The sequence below is a fragment of the Oppia nitens genome, unplaced genomic scaffold, assembly GCF_028296485.1.
Source record: "Oppia nitens isolate AA-2021 unplaced genomic scaffold, nextdenovo-longstitch-racon4-pilon3 scaffold2_pilon_pilon_pilon, whole genome shotgun sequence".
Taxonomy (NCBI): Eukaryota; Metazoa; Arthropoda; class Arachnida; order Sarcoptiformes; family Oppiidae; genus Oppia; species Oppia nitens.
The window spans coordinates 747,773-770,501 of record NW_026533210.1 but is presented as its reverse complement, the minus strand read 5'-3'; the positions used below and the strand labels follow the sequence as shown (position 1 = coordinate 770,501).

Sequence of the window (22,729 nt, the reverse complement as noted above, 5' to 3'; positions counted from 1 at the left end):
TATGTTATTTAAAATATATATATATATATATATAATATCATCTTATTATAATACAGTTAAAAGTAGTGTATATAATGTTTAGTTTATTTCAAAAAATATATACTGTATTTATTTTGATATATTGTTGTGTGTGTGTGTGTGTGTGTGTGTGTGTGTGTGTGTGTGTGTGCTATACTAACAATAATATTGTTGAAAATTTTTATTTGAACACAATTTATCACTTTTAGTTTTTTTTCATTTATTTTATTTTCAATTTATTTGTTATAAACCATTGAAAGAATGAGAGCTCTCTCTCTCTCTTTTTGTTGAATTGATTTTTGAAGAGAGAGAGAGAGAGAGAGAGAGAGAGAGAGAGAGAAAGAGAGAGAATGAATGAATGAATAAAAGTTATATTAAAATTTCGATAAATTTTTTTTTCTAAATACATTGTATATTAAAATAAAAAAAGATTTATTTTATGTTATTTATCAGTAAAAGAAACAATTCAATGACCAATAAATTACAATATATACTGTATATACAGTACTACTACTAAACAAAACAAATTGTTTAAATAAATAAATAAATAAAAAATTTCTGTTTTCTAGTTTTAATTAAATTTCAAATCTATTATATTTGTTGTTGTTGTTGTTTTATTATTATTATTATAAATAAATAATTGTATTTAACTAAACACAACATCAATAGCAACAATATAATTAAAAAAAAATATATATTTAGAGTAAATAAACTTAAAATTTTTATTATTACAAATAATTTTTACATTACTTTCTCTATAGATTGTAAAATATATTTATTATTTTATATTTTATTATAAAATATATATATATATATAGACATCATTGAAAATTTATCAATATATATATGTTCAGTATAAATAAATATCTAAAATACTATATAAATATAATAAAAATAATTGAAAATAATGTATGATTTCCTGTAAAAATAGCGAATCATAAATAAAATACAATATCTTTAAAATATATATTAAATATATATAATAATAAAAATTGATATACAATGTACTGTATATTATATAATGTCTATACACACACATACACACCATATAAATGATATAATATTGTGTGTTGTCTTTTATATCTATATATATACTGTATATATAACATATCGGGTGTAATATATGGCACACATATACTATTAATATATATATATACAGTACAAGTGCAACAACAACAACACAACAACAACAAAATACATTACATATAAATATATGATACAAAACTTAGTAGTAGTAGTAGTAGTATTGAAACTTAGCGACATGTAGTCTAATAATAATAATAATAGTTATTTGTAACCAAAAAAAGGGGTCAATTCATAGTAGTAGTAGTAGTAGTAGTAGTACTACTAGTAGTAGAGTACTGTTATATAACTACTACTACTAATATTACTACAATTTGTAATAATAAAAACTTTTACAATATATATATATATCTAGTATAGTATAGTATAATATAATAGTATTGATGATACAAACCTCTGGTGACCTATAAAACCTCGACTGTATATATGTATAGACGCGTTGGTGTGCAAAACAACTGCTACCAAAATCAATGACTTTGATCTGTGAACTGCCCTTTTGTTTCAATAGTATGTTTTCCTATATAGATATATGAATTGAAAAAAAATATTTAAAAAAATTTTTAAAAAAAATAAATAAAATAAAAGATAGTTTGTTGAAAATAAATTGACATTTTGTGTGTATTAGTTTTTATTTAATATATATTTTTTTGTTAAATAAATCATATGTTTTTTGTTTTTGTTTGTTTCGATAGTAAAGTAAAATAAATGATAATAAATATATGATATGTTGTTGTATTAATATATATATATATAGTTAAAGATTTTAGTTGAATAATTTTTTTTTTGGTTTTTTAAATTATGCATATATATACTATATTTATACATTTAATATTATTCATATTAATATATATATATATATTATTAATATAAAAAATATTTTTTTTAGTTTATGAATTTTTAAATAAATATTTAACAACAAATTTAATAGAAAATACTGATTTAAAATATTAAATATATATATAGAAAATTATTTTCAAATAATTTACGTTTTATTATTATTATTATTATTATTATTTCAACATCAATTGAAATAAAAATTTTATAATATGTAAAGTCAAAAAATAAAAATAAATTTATGAAAATAATTAAAATTCTGTATCTATTATGTAAAATACATGTAAAGTACATATCCTTATATGTAATTTATTGTATGTTAAAATAAATCTAAAATTTATTTAAAAAGTAAACTGTATTTTGTAGATTAAATATATATATATATATATATATATAGTATAGTATAATCTATACATGTTTAGCTAAATAAAATGCAATTTATCATTTAAATTAAAAAACTTATTTGTTTAATGTGACAGTTAGTCTATTAATGTGTGTGTGTGTATGTGTGTGTGTGTATGTGTGTGTGTGTTATATAAGGTTATAAATTGTTTTAATTAAGCTCAACACACACACACACACACACACACACTACACACATACTAAAAATAAATTAGTTATATAAAATAAATTGTGTATATATAATTAAAATTAATATCTATAATAATAATAATAATAATAAACTATTATATATATATAACATTTTATGATATAATTATGTGACACATAGATTGACTATAAGCAAAAAACAAAATTGATAGATAACTTTAATAAATAAATATAAAAAGTTTTTTAATAATTAATATTAATATATATTAGATATTAATATTTTTTGCTTATAAATAGTGTGTGTGTTTGTAATGCATAATAATTAACTATCAATAATAAATTGTCAAAAAAGTAATTAATTTTAAATGTGTTAATTGCATAATTTGTTTTTTTTATTTTATGTTTTTTTGCTCTCTCTCTCTCTATCTAACTATAAAATTTAATAAATGAGTGATATTTTATTAAACGATTGAAAATTAACAAATAAAATAAACAAACAAAATCAATTTATTTAATAATAAATTTTAATTGTGTGTGTATGTATATGTATGTATGTGTATATATATGTATGTATATGTATGTGTGTGTGTTTGCACAGTAAAATAACATTTAACAAAATAATAATATTAATAACAATAATTGAATAACAAAATTATAACTATTGTTTTAATTAATAATTAATTACATTATACATACAGTACATACAGTATGTTGTTATTGATTTATATATATAAAAAAATTGTTGGACACAATTTTGTTTATTTTTTTTATATATATATAAATTATAATTAAATTTGTTCACACACACATGTTTAATTAGTTTTTACCCAAACAATTAAATATAATAAAATTAAATATAAAATTAAATTAAAATTAAATACTCACTGGCTTTAAATCACAGTGAATGATGTTTTCCTTGTATAGTAATCGTAGACATTGTACTAATGAATGGGCAAATTTGCGGATCAAATTGATACTGAATCCCTGGTAATTGTTTTTCTTGATTAGCTCATATAGATTGACACTAAATAGTAGATGATATGGTATGGGTTGGGTTGGGTAGGATAAGGTAGGGTATGGTAGGATAAGGTAGGGTAGAAAAAAACAAACAAACAAAATTAATTTTTTATGAATATAATTGTTTTACATTTATATATATAGTAATAATTTTTTGTTTATAGTATGCATTGTGTATTAAATAGTTTAATATTTTTAAATAAATATATATAGATTTTACTATTAATTATTTAGTATTTATTTTTAAAATAACAAACAAAATTAATTTTTTATTAATAATTGTTTTACATTTATATATAATAATAATAATAATTTTTTGTTTATAGTATGCATTGTGTATTAAATAGTGTAATGTTTTTTAAATAAATATATATATATTTTATTATTAATTTTTAGTATTTTTTTTAAAAACTATTACCAATGGTAATTTACCATTTAATAACTTATTTTATTTTTTTAAAATTTATTTAATTTTATAAATATTCATAATAGTTTAAATTGAGTACTACTACTACTACTACTAAGTTTGAATTAAGTTTAAATAAAATATTAAATGTTAAATTTAATTTATAAACTTATAGGCAGTAAATATTGATATAATTTATATATGCATAAAATTTTATCTCATAATTAATTCAATATATTTACTGTATATGTAATTATTAAACTAATCCTTAGATAATAAATATTTTAATTAGAGTATAGAATATTTTTGTTGACTTTAAATAAAAAAAAATTATTTTTACTTAATTTATTTTATTTGATTTTTATTTATTTTTTAAATAAATTTATTCAAAAGTCCTAATTACTACATAAATAAAAAAAATTAACTGTAACTATCAAATAAAAATTATTATTATTATTATTTTAATAAAAATATATAATTTCCACCAGAAAAATACTGTACATTAATATATATATATATATATTAACTTAATATTACTTATATAAGGGGTTATATAAGTAAACAAATTAATGAAATTTAATTTATTGCATACAAATAGTGTATATTTTACTGCAATTAATTGATTTTTTATTAATTATTTACAGTATATACTGTATATGAGATTTAAACAGTAGTTTTATTTTATCTCAATATAGAGTAAATAAAATTATATATATATATATATATATATATATATATATATATATATATATATATATATATATATATATATATATATATGAGACATATAAATGCATATTATATAACTTATGTACACATGCAATGTTATATTAAATAAGAATAATCATAAAAACATTGGGCGTATATATATATATATATATATATACATACAGTATATAATTGTATGGCAAAAAAAACACATGTCCTACAAAATGTGACTACAATTTTATATATACAGTATATTTGCTTAATAACTATTGTATATATATATATATAAAAAAAATTATTATCTATAGTATAGATTCTATACAGTATATAGTTTATAAAACAAAACAAAAAAAGCAAAGTTTTATTTATTATATACACTACTATACATATCTATAAATCTAGATTTTATTAATAGTAGTCAATTAATAACTAAATAATTAATCATAATATTTATAGGTATACATATACATATAGGTTTAGTTATATAAGTATATATATATATATATATTGATATTTACCCCAACAATTCAAATGTGATGCACAGGTGGTTACGAAAGTAAAAGTAGTCCAACATATGTATAGCATTATGACAACAGTCCCGATCACGTTTGGTTATGTGCTCCAGTATTTTAACCTCTACCAGTGCCTGCTGATGAAATCTATATATATAAAAATAATTTAAAAATATATAGATAAAAAAATTGAGGATTTAATATATATATAGATAGATATTATGTGTATATATATAATATCAAAAAAATGCATAATATTTATTGAATAATCAGAATTTTTTTATTAATAAACATTTATTAATGATTATATAATTATTTAGGGTTATATAAAATTAATTTTTTTGTGTAATATTAATTATATGACAGTAATATCACATATTAGACTAATTTTTTGTTTTGTTTGTTTAAACAAATGTGGGTTATCTATGCCTGTTATGGGTTATATAATATATATACAGTATATATATATAAGTTAAATATATCACAAATATATATATATACAGTATATATGCATAGAATATCTAAGTTTAGTATTTTATTATATGAATATTAATTTATATATATATAGATATAAATAGTATACTAAAATAATAATTATATCATCCAAATGTAATAGTTATATATATATATAAAAAAACTAAGCTAAATGTTTAACATTAATAATAATAATTGAAAAAAATTATGTCAAAAAACATCATTGATTTTTTTTTGTTGTTAGTATTTTATAGTTGTATAAATTGTATAATATATGCTAATATAATTGTAGTAATAATTATTGTTTTCTTGTATTTTTTTAATGTTGTTTTGTATTTTATTATTAACTTATAACTTAAGGCTTTCATTTAACTCTAACTCTCTCTCTCTCTCTCTCTCTCTCTCTTTCTCTCTTTCTTTCATTATTTCTAAATCAAAAAAAAATCGTGACTTTAATGTGTAAGTAATAACCAATTTTTAAATATATATATATATTTAAAAAGTAATGACACAAATAACAGGTCAATGAGATAATAGTTAAATGTGTTTAAAAAATTACACCTTTTATGTGTGTGTGTGTGTATGTGTGGGTAGAGTTAACTTTAAATAAAATTATGTAATTGATAATTACAAACACAATTTTTTTTTAAATTAATTATTTATTTAAATTAAAAAATCAATTTTTATTGATTAATTAATTATATAATAATGATTATTATTATTAATTGTATATATTTATTGATGATTAATTATATCATATTTAAATTAAATTGTAATAATTAATAATAAGCAATAATAAGCAATTTGCTTTTCAATAATAATAATTATTATTATTATTATAAATATAAATATAAAAACAATAAAAATATTAATAAAAATTAATTTATTTTAATAGATAAAATTAATATTTATTATATATATTAAATACTATCATTTAGATGAATATATATATATATATATATTAATATAAAAAATTATTTCAATATTTTTATTACTGGCCTAAAAATATATTATATATAACTACTGTTTATTTTGTACTGTACTGTATATATGAATTTATATCAATAAATATGTATAGTATGCACAAAATTATTATTACTATTATTTTATTAATAATAATATTATTATTATTGACGATCATTAAAACTGATGTTATTACTAATGTTATTGTACAATAATAATAAAATAATAAATTTAATGTACATATATATATATTGTACTAAAGCTATAAATATAATATATTTTATATATATTATATTTATACATACATTATATGTATTATATATATATATAGAGCAATCAAAAAATAAATTTATATTTAGATTTTTGTTTGTTTTAATAAATGTTTGGTTAATGTCGGCGTCTAATAAATAATAAGTCTCTCTCTCTCTCTCTCTCTCTCTCTCTTTCTCTCTCTGTCGAGTCATGCAATTTTTCGTATAACTAATATACTATAGTATACAGTATAAAATATTTTGACACAATTTTATCTAAACATATATAAACAAATTTATTCATTCATTCATTAGATAAACATAATGTATAGATATATATATACATTACAGTAATAATACTGTATTTTAAAAATTGTTAATAAATTTTCAACTTTTAATTTTATCTCTAATACTCCACTCTTTCTTTCTCTCTCTCTCTCTCTCTCTCTCTCTCTCTCTCTCTCTCTCTCTCTCTCTCTAACAAAAATAATCAAATAAATTACTAAAAATAGCCACTAATTTCTGATATTTATTTATTTATTATATATAGTATATATACTGTATATATAAATATATGTTTGAAATAGTTGTTCTCATTTTATTTTGAGTGAAAAAATATTTATTTTTTTTTTTTATAAATAAATTAAATCATTGCTTAAAGTATAATAAAGATAATAAACCCTAATTTTAACTATTAAAAAAACTATTTTTTATTATACATGATTTAATTTTTTTTGTGGCTAAATTAATTACCCCCTCTTTTTCTTAAATACCTCACAGTGCTATATATATATATATAGTTTTATAAATGTAATTATTAATTAGTTTTAATTGACTCATATAATAAAGTATTATTTCGTGTGTGTATATATTTAGTGTATGTTTAGTAAAAATTAAATTAAAATTAATAAAATTTTATTATATAAGCTAATAGTATAATAAATTTTTTGTTGATTTGTTTGATTTGTTTACCTCTTTTTATTTCTGATGATTTTGAGGGCCACCTCCTGATTGGTTTTGTGGTCCAGGGCTCGGATCACTTGTCCAAAGCTACCCTTCCCTATCACCTCAAGTATCTCATATCGATAGCATATATGATCATGGAGAACCTGTAGCCAAATAAAAAAACAAACAAATTTTAATTTTAAAAAAAAATTAAATAATAATTATTTATTGTAAAAAAATTAATTATTTTTCTATATTAAAAAACCCATAATATTAACATAAAAAAAATAATTTTTACTTTATATTATTATATTTATATCTCTAATAATTAATTAGTGTAAAAAATTGATAACAAAAAACAAAAATGATCATGCTGATAATTATTGTAATAAATTTAAATATTTAAATTACACAAAAAAAATTTTGATTTTCATTATTTGATATGTTAATTTTAGTTTTAAAATTTATACTGTATAATAATAATAATAATTAATTATTATTATTATTATTAAGAAAATAAAGATTAATATGTAAATTAAAAATTGAAATTAAAAATTTTTATTTACATTAATTTCTATTCACACAAAACTTGTATAATTATCATAATAATTATTAATATAAATATTAAAGATATTTTTATTTATATAAATTAACAAATTACATACGGTATATATATATATATATATATTATGTAAATAATGTATATTATTAGCTACTAAATAATAATAATAATAAATAGATAAATAATTCAAAGATATAATGTCAAATGTCAAATAATATCTGTTAATGGGATCACTAAATATATTTTTGTAAATAATTATTTTTTGTATTTTTTCAATTATTGATAAACTTGACATTTGTATGTATGTATGCGTGTGTGTGACTGATAAATATATAGTATATAATATTAGGACACAAAATGTAATTTATACATAATATATACAATATATATACTGTATAATAGTTTGATAAGTTCAACAAATTGTTATTAGATTAGTCAAAACGATAATATACTGTATTTTTTCAATTTAAAAAAAATAAGAAACATATATTTTTAGTAAATATCTTATTTGCGTTTTGTTAAAATTATCTTTTATTTTTTTTTTGCTTCAATTATATATATATATAGTATATTATTATATACTGTTTTTCAGTAATAGATTATAACCTAATATTCAAATTACTGTTTACTGGACCTAAACATTTGATGCAAAAAAATATATTAATATATATATACTTAATATATATTTAGTAATATATAATATAAGGGTATGACTAATACTATAAATGTGTAATAAATTAGTGTTTTTTTTTTTAGAAAAAAAGTATTAAAATTTTGTTTTTGTTGTTGTATTTTGTATTATATATATCTTATATACCGGTATATAATATATATATATATAATGTTATATTTATACCTTGACTATACCTTGAGTTTTTTATTTCCTTTTTAAATTTAAATGGTTAGTAGTTTTTTTTAAAGTTATTTTATAGTTTTGTATTTCAGTAACTTTTTAAAACAATATATATATATATATACTATAATATAATATAATAAAAGATATAAAAGATATCTCAAATGTATGTCTCATTTACAATAAATATAATATACACTCACAAAAAAACATTGTTTATAACATTGAATTCTCAAGTTTATAGTACAGTATATAATAGTAATGAATAAAAGTAATACTTTTTTTATAATATATTTATAATATTATATATATATATAATTAGTTTATTATATTTTTATTTTTTTATTTAATAAACAATAGGAAAATCCTAATTTACAACAATTTATAATATTTATAACAGTTTTTAATAGTTAGTATTTTATTTAATAAATAACTGTGTATAATATGATAATAATAATTTTTCAATGTTTTTGAAACATTATATTAAAATCTCATCACTAATTTTTTTTTCGTATATATCTTATTTTAATGATAATAATAATAATAATTATTATTATTATATGTAAACAATAGCCACAAAAAATTGAATGTCAGTATAAATTAATTATATGTATACTAAATAACTGTATGTATGTATGTGTGTGTATGTATGTATGTATTTATGTATGTATGTATGTATGTATGTATGTATGTATGTATGTATGTATGTATGTATGTATGTATGTATGTATGTATGTATGTATGTATGTATGTATGTATGTATGTATGTATGTATGTGTGTGTGTGTGTTTGTATATATATATATATGTGTGTGTATGTGTATGTGTGTAAATGTAACCAATCTATGCATTATTTATGATAATTTAATTTTATTTACCAAAAATAAATTACACACAAATTTTCAATAGACAATACAATACTGTATTAATTCAAGTGCTTCCTTATAACGTGTCTTACACTTTATATATATACTGTATTCATACAATACAAGTGATATTTATTTATTTTATATATATATATATAATTGTATTACAAAATAATAATCCTAAAACACTATTTGATTAGTACAGTACTACTACTATTACTAATACTAATACTAATACTACTACTACTGTATCAGTAATATTTGATTTGAAAAAATACTATACAAATGTAATACTATTGATAATATATATATATATATATATATATATAATACAATAGATACTAAAAAAACTATATACAGTACCAGAATATAAATTAAAATATTATATTGTATTGTATTTTACTTATAATAAGCAAAATTATACAATATATATATTTAAATAATAATAATGCAAATATTTTTATTAAAAATAAATATTAATTATTATATTTTAAAAGCATTTTTTTGTTAAGCATTAAGAAACTTCTAGAAAATTTATATTAATTTTTTTTTAAAAATTAATTTGCTTTATATATATTTTTTAATATTAAATATATTTTACTTATTAAAAAAATATTTTATTATTATTTAATACCACATTTACTTTTATATTTTCACAATATTTTATTATTATTTTTTTGAAAGTATTATTAAAATACAGGTATAATATAATCTTTATATATATATAATAATTGAAAATATAATGTATTATACATATTAAATATATTCAAACAAACAAAAAATAAATAAATAATAAGCTAGATAAAACTTGAAATATAATAATAATAATAATGTAGTCCTAGCTATAGCTTAATTATTTTTTTAGTATGAATATCATTACTAAAAAAATAAAATAAAAATAATAAGAGGTATTTTAGCAACAAAAAAAATAATAAAATATTTGAATTTTTTTTCTGATATAACATTTATAGAAAAAATATATCTTATAATAACTGATAAAATATACATACATTAAGAGACATACTTATATGAAAAAAATATCTGACATACAAAACAACAACAAAATATTCAACATTTTTGTTGTTGTTATATCAATATATTATTTATATATATAAATATTTTTTTATCATCAAAAAAAATCCTGATATATAAAGAGCCGCTTAAAGCGATTTTTTTCTCAAACATTCAATAGACATCCTTAACAAATAGATAAATATCTATAATATATATATATATATATAATAACTAAATAAAGCTTTAATATAATTTATAAAAACATAATTATATTACATATATCGTATATATATATATATATATTTAATAATTTATAATATATTTAATATATTTAAGTTGATTATGTATACATGAATTAGGCGTTATTTTATTAGATATATTTAATACTCTCACACAAATAAAATTGCTTTTTTAAGCACAAAAAAATCATTATTTTTAATAAAAAATAATAATTTATTTTAAAAATTATAAAACAGTTTTTTATTTTCTAGAAGATAACATTCATTCAATTATTAATATTTTATTTTTTTTATTATACTAAAATATATTTATTTTTTTAATCTTTATTATTATTATTATAAACTGTATTAAATACAGTGTATAAACTAAATATTATTGACATTCAAAAAATTAGACAATGAGATCAAAATATGATTTTTTATTTTTGAAAACTAAATCATCAACAAAATAATTACTACAAAATAAATGACATTTTTTTTGTGAACTAATAATTTTTTAGCACAAAAAATACGATAATATTTGTTAACTTAACTAACGATATACTGTATATAAATATTTTGATAAATTGTTTGACATTATTATTTTTTTGTCAAATTTTTTATCTATAATTTAGTCCAATTTATCAAATAATAATATATTTCAAATAAATTATTGTACAATATATATGTATATATATACTAATATAATATATCCTCTCAATAATATTAAATAATATTTATATATTTAATTATTAATAATTTATTTTTTTATAAATATATAAACTGCCTAAAGTTACAACAAAAAATTTTTGGTCAAAAATTTTGATTAGTTATATAACATATATATATATTTGGTGATAACTTACCAACTATATTTTTTTAAATTATATTAGATATACAGTGTATATATATATATATATATCAATATTATATACAATGTATATATATATATCAATATCATATACAGTGTATATATATATATATATATATATATTATATACAATTGGTTCAAATAACAACAACAAAAATAAAAAAAATAAAATTGAAATTTTCAATTTTCTACACAAAAAAACATATTATAATTTTCTATTTTTATATACTATTTATATATCATATATATATAGATGAAAAAAATTTTCAATAAAAAAATACCTTAACATATGAACCGTTTTCATCATCGTATCCATGATTGTGTTGGGCATTGTCTTCACCGATAACTTTGTTGGCATCCATTCCCAGATACCATACCTCCGGATAATGGCTAACCTCTGTCCTCTCGTAGGCATTCATACGTAAGCCGTAATACCGTAGAGTTTCTGTCAGTTTTAAGTTTGTTTTTATTTAGCGCCAGAAAAATAGATACCAAACATATAAAGAAAAAAATTGAGAAAATAATATTAAATTATTTTATTTTAATTTTTTGTAATTTTTTTGGGAAGGGTGGGGGTAAACAAAAATATAATATTTTAATTTTTGAACGAAAATATAGATAAAAGTGAAAAAAAACATTTAATAATACGTTTTTTTATTGTCTATTGTAATGTATTTTTTTAAAAAAAACTAATGTTATATTTAAAGAAAATTATTGGGATTTAAGATTTAGATTTTATTTGCAAACAAACAATAAAAGATTTATTTTATTTGCAAATAAAAAATAAAAGATTTATTTTATTTGTGATTATTATTAGTTGTTTTTTAAAACCGTTTTTAGTAAAGAAAAAATCTGGGATTTAATTAAACTAAAAACAAAAAATTAAAAGAAAAATTGATATAATTATTACAAAATAAGTTTTTTTATATATATAAATTTATTTTAATAATTTCATATTATTATTGTTTTTTATTTGTTATGTTAAAAATACAGTGTAAGCTATATATTAATTTTCAATGTTTTTTTATTGTTGTTGAATATATTATATACTGGTATCTAAAGTATAGTGTTGGCAAAAAAGAGAAATTTATAAAATAATAGAGAAATTTCTAGAAAGTTTCTAAAAGAAATTTCTATTTATGGGATCCCCATGGTTAATTTTGTTTTCTCGATATTTGTTATCTTTAACATTGTTTTTATAAGTAATATTTAAATATTATTAATTTAAATAAATTAAGTAAAAAATTAATTAATTTAATTATATTAAACTATGGTATAATAAAATGGTGAATAAAATTTTACAAAACTGATTATTATTAAATAATTATAATTATTTATATAGGTATCCCATTTATATAATAGTATTATACAGTAATCTACATTATATAGTACAATATTATATGTATAGTAGTGTCTCATTAATATATTTATAGTTTTACAATATCTATAGATATGGGGATCCCATAGTATAACAAAAAAGTTAAATTTCTATAGAAATTTATTACTGAGAAACTTTCTAGAAACTTTCTCAGGGAAATTTATTAGAAACTTTCTATTTGCCCATCTCTACTAAAGTAGTAGAAAAATAAATTAAAATTTTGTATTTTATTTTCTAATTAATTATCTAAATATTAAAGCATTTTATGTATTATTTGTTTTGTTTTTGTTTTTCTCTTTTTGAATTGAAAGCGAAACTTTAAATTCAATATAAAAATATATGAAATATTAATAATATAAATAACATGTTAAGACATTTAAAGATAGTATATATATATATATATATATTTTTATTTATCTAAATATATATATATATATATATATATATATATATATATATATATATATATATATATATATATTTAGATAAATAAAAATTTAACATAATAAATATTTTTATAAATATCAAATATATATATATATTATAGACTAAAATATATTCAATATTATACTGTAATATAATTTAATGTAAATACTGTACTACTAATATATTTATATATTTGTATTTAATTTATTTAGTATTTACTTTTTAGTATAAGATATTTCTTAATATATTATATATTATTTTATTTTGAATAAAAATTATACGAACAGGTGTTTCCCTATATTTATATACAGTATATATATATACAGTATATATATATATATACAGTATATATATATATATACTGTAATATTGTATAATATTGAATGTATGTGAACATACATACATATAGGGGCTAATGATTTATGTGACCTTTAAGTAATAGATATTATTATTTATTTATTTTGTTGTTGTTATACAACCCTAATGATGATGGCAACAGTTTTTTTTAAATTAAAAAAAACTATAAAACTGTATATGTATTGTACAAACATATTTATATACAATCTATACAAATAAAATAATATATATACAGTATATATATATTATTTTAAAAATTGTCTAATATTTGTTAAATGATTATTACTTAATATATTTTTTTTGTTATTAGTATTATTATTGTTGCCATGATAAACTTTATTTTATTTTTAAAAATATAATTTATAATATAAATTTATAATTATATAAATTTATAAACATTATAAAATTGCAAACATTTTATTATATATATATACTGTATGCCCTATTTTATAATATATATATACAATATATAATATATATATATATATAAGTTGTTATCAACACAATTTTTGGTGCAGGCATACTATAAAACATGCATTTTTCAAAAAATCAATTGTATGTATACATAGTATAACACTTATGATATTAATGCAAAAATATTTATTATTATTATTATTATTATTAACTATATAATGTGTGTGTATGTGTTAACTGTTTAATCACTATTTTGTAATATATATATACAGTATTTTCAGTATAGTTTTTATCAAAGTCACGCATTTGTTATTTCACACAACAATAACAACAAAAATAATATTAAGGGATTATATACTGTACTATACTATACTATATATATATATACTGTATATATATTGATGGAGATTTTATTATATATAAAAATTTATTATATATATATATAACATTCAAAAAAGATTTATTTGTAATATAGTGTATATGTATATAATATAATACAGTATATATAAATTGGTATTTAAAAACAATGAATTTTTTTTTAACAAAAACACAAAAATCTAATTTTATGGCATTAAGTGTATTATTATTATTATTATACTATTAATAATAAATTTTTATCTAAATTAATTAAATCTACGAAACAACAAAATAATAATACTAATAATAATAAAATTTTATAGTTTACTGTATTTATAAAAATTTATATATATATATATAGTATAGATTTATTTAAAAATTTATTATTATTATAATAATAATAACAAATACATTGTTAATTTCAAACTACATAATGTAAAAAAAAATTCTATAAATTGTATAATAATAATAATAATTGGATAATAAATGCATTTAAAAAAATCAAATAATGTCTTAAAAATTATTATTACTAAAAAAAATTCAAACCGTTTGGAGTGAGAGGTAGCTTATGTCCCAATGGATCCAATCGGTGACTCTTTGACGGCTCATTGATGGCACCCATGTTTTCCCTGTTTTCGCCATTCAAATCGCTATCATAGATCTTGCCATTAGTTGGTCTATGGCTATGGTTATGGTGATGATGATGATGGCTATGACCATTGATGGCACTGCCACCACCACCACCATTGATACCATTACGATAATCTTTGCCAATTAGACTAATACTACTACCACTGCCACTGCCACTACTACTGGTGCTGCTGCTGCCAGCACTGCCATACTTGGAGCCATTGGTGGTACCATTGGTACTGAGCACCGACCCGACAATCTGATCCTGTTCCTCTTTGGACATATGATTTATTGGGATTTTTTGTACGGCAATAGTGGGCAGCGATGCCAATTGGCCGCCGTTTAGTTTGGCGTCCATTGCTAGTATGCCATTACCTAATGTTTTACCAAACATTTATTATTAATTTAGTTTTTTTTAAATATATTTCAATGTATAAAACTTTAAATAATAATAATATTTTTTTAATAGTAGGTTAGCATATACAATATTCAATCCATCATAAATATATATATATATATATATATATATAATTATTAGGGGGGATATCACTTTTGTTTAAAAATTTTATTTATTTTTATTTTATTTTTTTTGATAAATTATTATTATTGTTTAAAATACAATAATATTGTATATGTTTTGCTAATTTTAGTAATATTTATATATATAGTATATTTTTTTTGAATTTATTATTATTTTACTTTTTTGTTTAACTTTTATTTTGCTAAACTGCATAATTTATGCTAGATTTTTCAATAGATAATTATTATTATTTATTATTATTATCAAAAAAATTAATTTTATTAGATTTTTATTTCTATGTCTATTATTTTTTTTTATATTTCAAAAAACAAAATTAAACTAATTATAACAATTGGTTAAATTGATGTTAATCTTTATGGGAAAAAATTATTTATTATTTTTTTATTATTATCAATAACTAAATTAGTTTTTTTTAATAAACCTATTCATACCATAATAGCAACTATTTAGTATATATTTATAATAACAATAAAAATTAAATAAATTATTTTTTTTATGTTAAATATAAAGCTTAAACACATTAATTGATATATTGTGTGTGTGTGTGTGTGTGTGTGTGTGTGTATACTGTATATGTTTTGCAATATGTATAATACAAATATATACAAATACAACACACAAACATATAAAAAAAATCAAAATAATAATAATTACAATAAAATAATAATAAAAATAAATACAAATTTTTGAAATATGTGTCAAATGAATAATTAATGCGATTTATTATAATATAAATCTAAAGGGAAAATACTGTATATAATATACAGTATATATTTGGCATAAATATTAATACATGGGATGTCATATACAGTACACAGTTATATATCTAAACATAAAATTTTTAATATTTTTTAATAAAATTATATTTTGTTTTAGGCAATTATTTTATCTTTTTTTAAAAAAAATAAATTTAAATATAAATAAATTATTGTACAATATTTCTAAAGGATTTATATATTTATATATATATACAGTATTTGTTAATTTTGTTAACTAAAAATTTTGTAAACTTAATTAAAAAAAATTAAAATAATAATAAAAAAGTTACTTTTAAAAAATTATAATCTCTCTCTCTCTCTCTCTCTCTCTCTCTCTCTCTCTCTCTCTCTCTCTCTCTCTCTCTTTATATATACAGTATATACAGTATATACTAAATATATTGCTTACGACATCATCCATAACTATATAGTAATTTAACTGCAAATTAATGCTAATTTAATAATAAAAATAATATACTAATAAATACATTAATTTTTAATGTCTGGCTAAACTTTATTACTTTAGATAGAGAAAAAAATAAAAAAAATAAAATTATAAAATACAGTTATTTAATTATTTAAACTAAAAATGTTATTTTCAAAACACAATTTTTCTCAACAAAAAAATAATTACTGTATATATATATATACTGTATATACTGTATGATTAATTATATTGCAATTATCCATTAATTCAACTATAAAAATATATAAAATTAAAAATTTATTAATATTACACGAATACACTATATATATTGTATATATATATATTAATTACAATTATATATATATATTATTGTAATTAATATTTTTATTGTTAATAATTTTAATATTTAATAATAATTAATATTCTAATTGTTAATAATTTTAATATTTAATAATAATTTAGTATTTTTATTGTTAATAATTTTAATATTCAATAATAATTTAGTATTTTTATTGTTAATAATTTTAATATTTAATATTAATTATTATTGTTATTATTATTATTATTAATATTACCATTTGGTTGTCTGGATAGCCGGTGGGTTAGCGAAGCCAACGTTCCGCTAGTTTTGGCGGCAGTCAACTGTAACTGTGTGGCCAATGCACAACCAAGTTTGGACAGTCCACTTGAACTACCGGTGCCAACATTACCGACGCCGCCATTGGTGTCCAATTTGTGGCCACCGTTTAGATGGCCGGCTGTAGTCGTCGACGAAGACATCATATTATTTGTATTCTGGATAATAATAATAATAATAATAATAATAAATATTTAAATATTAAAATTATTTCATAAGTTTTTAAAATGTTTTATTTTTAATTAATTCAAACTATTTTTTTAAAAAAAAGTTAAAAATATAAATCAAATTTTTTTATTTATAATGTCTCTCTCATACATGTAGTTATAATTAGTTTATTTAATATAAATTATAAAACTAGAAAATAAAATTATTTATTTATTTAGTTATAAAATGAATATATATTTCATATATGTATTATAAAAATAGGTTAACATTTTTTTTATTTCTTATGTTTCTAGAAATCTGTTATTTATTTAGTTTATTTTTTTTTGATTTAAAAAAGTGCTTAATTTTTTATAAATAATTTTTTTTTAAAAATATATTCAATACTTCAAAGAACTGGTTATATATATATTTTTTTGGATAAAATTTTATATAATGTATTGTATTTTTTTTATAAATTGAGAAGACATTAAATTTTATCACTATTTAACAAAACAAAATACATTAAATAAATATATTATATATATATATAAACTAAACACACAAATATATAAATCTCTTTATATATATATATGAACTCATTTTTTATTAGTAGCAATATATATAGTAATAATTTACTTATAACTATACAATGCTTTCAATCAAAAATAATATTAATAATAATAATAATAAACAAATTGAAACAAACAGACAGAAAAAAATTTGTATTGTCATGGATTACACCATAGCTTTCAAATAATACCTATATTTAAATTTATTATATAATATAATGTTATATATATTAATATATCATATATGTATTCAACAAATCATACTATTATATAATAATAATCATAATACTGTATTAGCGTAAAAATAAAGCTTAGTAACAATAATTTATATATATATATATATACTGTATATAGAAATTATACTAAATATACTATTCATCCCAATCGATATGTATATAATAATAATAATTAATATTATTATTTTTTTTGTACAAAACAATATATAAAACTTTTTTAACGATTAATTTTATTTTTTTTGTTGGTGACACTGGGGTGTAAATCAGGTCAATTATAATGGTGTGTATATGTATGTATGTGAGTGTGTGTGTGTGTGTGTGTGTGTGTGTGTGTGTATGTATGTATGTATGTATGTATGTATGTATGAATCATACTAATCATAATTATACTCGGAGCATATATCATAATCACATATAGACCATGGTTATTAAGCCCACGTTTTTTTTAAAATAAAAAATACAATCGGTACAGGTAGTTATGTTTTTTAGTTAGTTTGTATATATACACTATATATATACAGGTATATATAAATTACATTAAAAATTATTTGTTAATTTTTTTTTGTTGGTTAGTGGATACAGTACTTTATATAATATGACTTATTTAGCGAAAAAACTAATTTTTTTTATATATTAATTATCCAAACGAGAAGCTACTGTATGTAAGTATGAGTGTGTGTGTGTGTGTGTGTGTGTGTGTGTATGTATGTATGTATGTATGTATGTATGTATGTATGTGTGTGTGTGTGTGTGTGTGTGTGTGTGTGTGTGTGTGTGTGTGTGTGTAGTCAGTCACACACATAAATACTAGAAGTTTAACTGTAAAATTCAGGTATTCATGTGTGCAGAAAAAGGTTAATTGCTTTTTATTATTATTATTATTATTATTACAATATTATGGGTATTATTGTTGACTAACTAACTAATATGTATTTCTAGTAGTTTGTGATTAACATTTTTTTTTAAAAAATGTATAGTAGTCTACATACTGTATAATATATATATATATATTAATTTTATACTCTGTATTTAACAATTAACCATATTATTGTTGTTATCATTATCATTATTGTTACACACAATAAGCAAAAACAATAATAATAACTAAAAAAATAGCAACATATAGACTAATTATCATTTATTTTGTATAGTTAGCAATTTTTTTTGTGATTTTTATTTTTGCTAAAAATATAACTATATATATATATATATATATATATATTATAGTTAACATGTGTGTAAAAATTATTAGACTATTACATAAATGTGTCATCTATGTATTTCACATAGTTTAGAAAATTTTTATTTTATTATTTATTTTTTTAAAAAAAAACTTATTTACTATTATTTTATTTTACTATAATCTGTTTATTGTTTGTTTGTATAATACATTACTAAATTGTATTATATATATATATATATATACAGTATAGTAGAATAATATATATATATACTATAACAATATAATAGCAATAAAAATGATGATAATAATAATAATGGAAATATTTTATATATATATAAAATAGAGGATTAAAATTCAATTTGCAAATAAAGTTTATATTATATAAAACATTATATACAGTAGTATATTAAATAAGTTATTTTATGATATACACTGTATATTATACAGTATATACTGTTTTTTAAAAAAGCACTGTTAATATTGTTAACTAAAATTTAACAGTAATTTTCATTATGACTGTTCATTATATTTATTTTTAAAAAATATATACTCTTTATATTATATCATTATATATATATTGTATAGTAATGTAAAAAATAATTTTTAAAAAGGCTATAATTTGCATATATTAAAATTGTCAATACTTCCTACATTAACACCAATGATATGTCATCATCATTGCAAACAAAACTATTATTATTATTATTATTACAATCATAATGATAATAATAATATTTAAATATAAAAAAAACATTATCGCCCTTTATATTTACAAAAATAAAATTAAAATAATAATTTATAACATTGCAACATAACAATATTTTTATTTAATTTATAAAATTAAATATTATAAATATATTGATTAGATGTTTAATTAGATGTTTTTATAATATAAAATAAAAATATTATTTGCAAATTACTATAATAATAATAAATAATAATAATATTTTTTCCTATAATTAAAACCTTATAAATGTTAATTAAAATATATATTTTTTTTGTTGTAATTTTTATTTCATTTGTTTGATTAAATTCTCTTAATAATACTGTATATAAATTTTTATAGATTTTATTTATATATATTATAGACATTTTTATGATATTTTAATTATACGGCTAAATTACTAAAAATAATATTTCAATGATTAAAAATGAAAAATTTACATTAAATTCTAGAAAGTTATTAAAAAATTGAAAAAAAGTTTTAAATAATAAGTTTCTATTATATAATAGATATTTAAATTATACTGTATATACAGTACATATATATATATATATATATATATATAATAAGCAATAAAACTTTTTTAAGCATAACGTATAATAAATCATAATTACAATGTTTAATCATTTATGTTTAATATATTAAGTTGCATATATGTGAGCAAATAATATATTAAAAATACAGTTTAATTGCATTAATATATAAATTTATATATATACTGTATATTATGTAATACATATATACTGTATATTATGTAATACATATACAAATTAAGCTTTATATATTAAATATATTATTATTATAATTAATATTATAATAAATAATATACAGTATAAATATAATAGCATTGCATGTGATCCGTATATAAATTAAAATACAGTATATTATATAAATAATAAACATTTATACGGTATAATTATTATTATTAAGAAATTTATCAATAAATTTATTATTGCATATAAAAAAAATTTTATAAATAATATTTCACTAGAAATAAATAAAAGAAATTATTTATAATTTTACTAATAATATCATAATAGTATAGTAGTTTTATTATTATTATTTTATTACAATAGTAATAACAATTAATAACTAATTTAATTATATTAATATTATTAAATAAAATAATTATAATTCTAATTTCTAATTTTTCTCTAAAAAAACTAGTTTAATGATAAAATTTTGTTTAAAATAATAATTATAACAATAATAATAATAATAATAAATCTAAAATTAGATTTTTACTAATAATATAGATATAAATAGAAAATTATAGTTAAATTTTTTTTAGAAAAATAAATTAATATATAATATAAAAATAAATATAATAATAATAATTATTTAATTTTTTTTTTACTTTTCTTTCGTCCAAACCGTACAAATATCTGGGATTTGTTTGACTATAAGTAACATTACTTATGGCAGTCATTATTAATACTAATAATAATAATAAAAATATTTAACTAAAATATTATTATTTAATTTTATTATAACAATATTTTTTATAACAATAACAATAACTTTTGAATATATATAGTGTGTATATCAACAACAAAACAAAACAAAACTAATATTTATGATAACATTTATATATATTTATTATTAATGTTATTATTATTATTATATTATATAATCAGAATAATATATAATAATTTTTGTTTAATTTTTTTATTAAATAAATTTTTTTAGCTAAAACACAATAACATTTAGTTAAAAAAAACAACTAACATTTTTTTGTTGTTAAAATTGTTTATCTCTTTTTAATAATAATTATTATTATTTTGTTTTTAAACAACAATTGT

General features: G+C 17.1%; 1 protein-coding gene across 1 annotated transcript in view; it reads right to left on the bottom strand.

Annotated features, from left to right (window-relative positions):
- Positions 1–22,313, bottom strand: part of LOC128954946 (dual specificity tyrosine-phosphorylation-regulated kinase 4-like) — a 29,479-nt gene extending 7,166 nt beyond the window's left edge. The window contains exons 1-8 of the mRNA XM_054300564.1: positions 22,285–22,313; positions 18,007–18,226; positions 15,622–16,080; positions 12,425–12,588; positions 7,788–7,924; positions 5,134–5,274; positions 3,370–3,508; positions 1,496–1,618 (exon numbers count right to left, since the gene is read on the bottom strand). Coding sequence (XP_054156539.1) covers positions 1,496–1,618; positions 3,370–3,508; positions 5,134–5,274; positions 7,788–7,924; positions 12,425–12,588; positions 15,622–16,080; positions 18,007–18,214 — 1,371 coding nt within the window. The 5' untranslated portion in view covers positions 18,215–18,226; positions 22,285–22,313. The remainder of the gene's footprint in view (positions 1–1,495; positions 1,619–3,369; positions 3,509–5,133; positions 5,275–7,787; positions 7,925–12,424; positions 12,589–15,621; positions 16,081–18,006; positions 18,227–22,284) is intronic.
- Between the last annotated feature and the right edge of the window lie 416 nt (positions 22,314–22,729).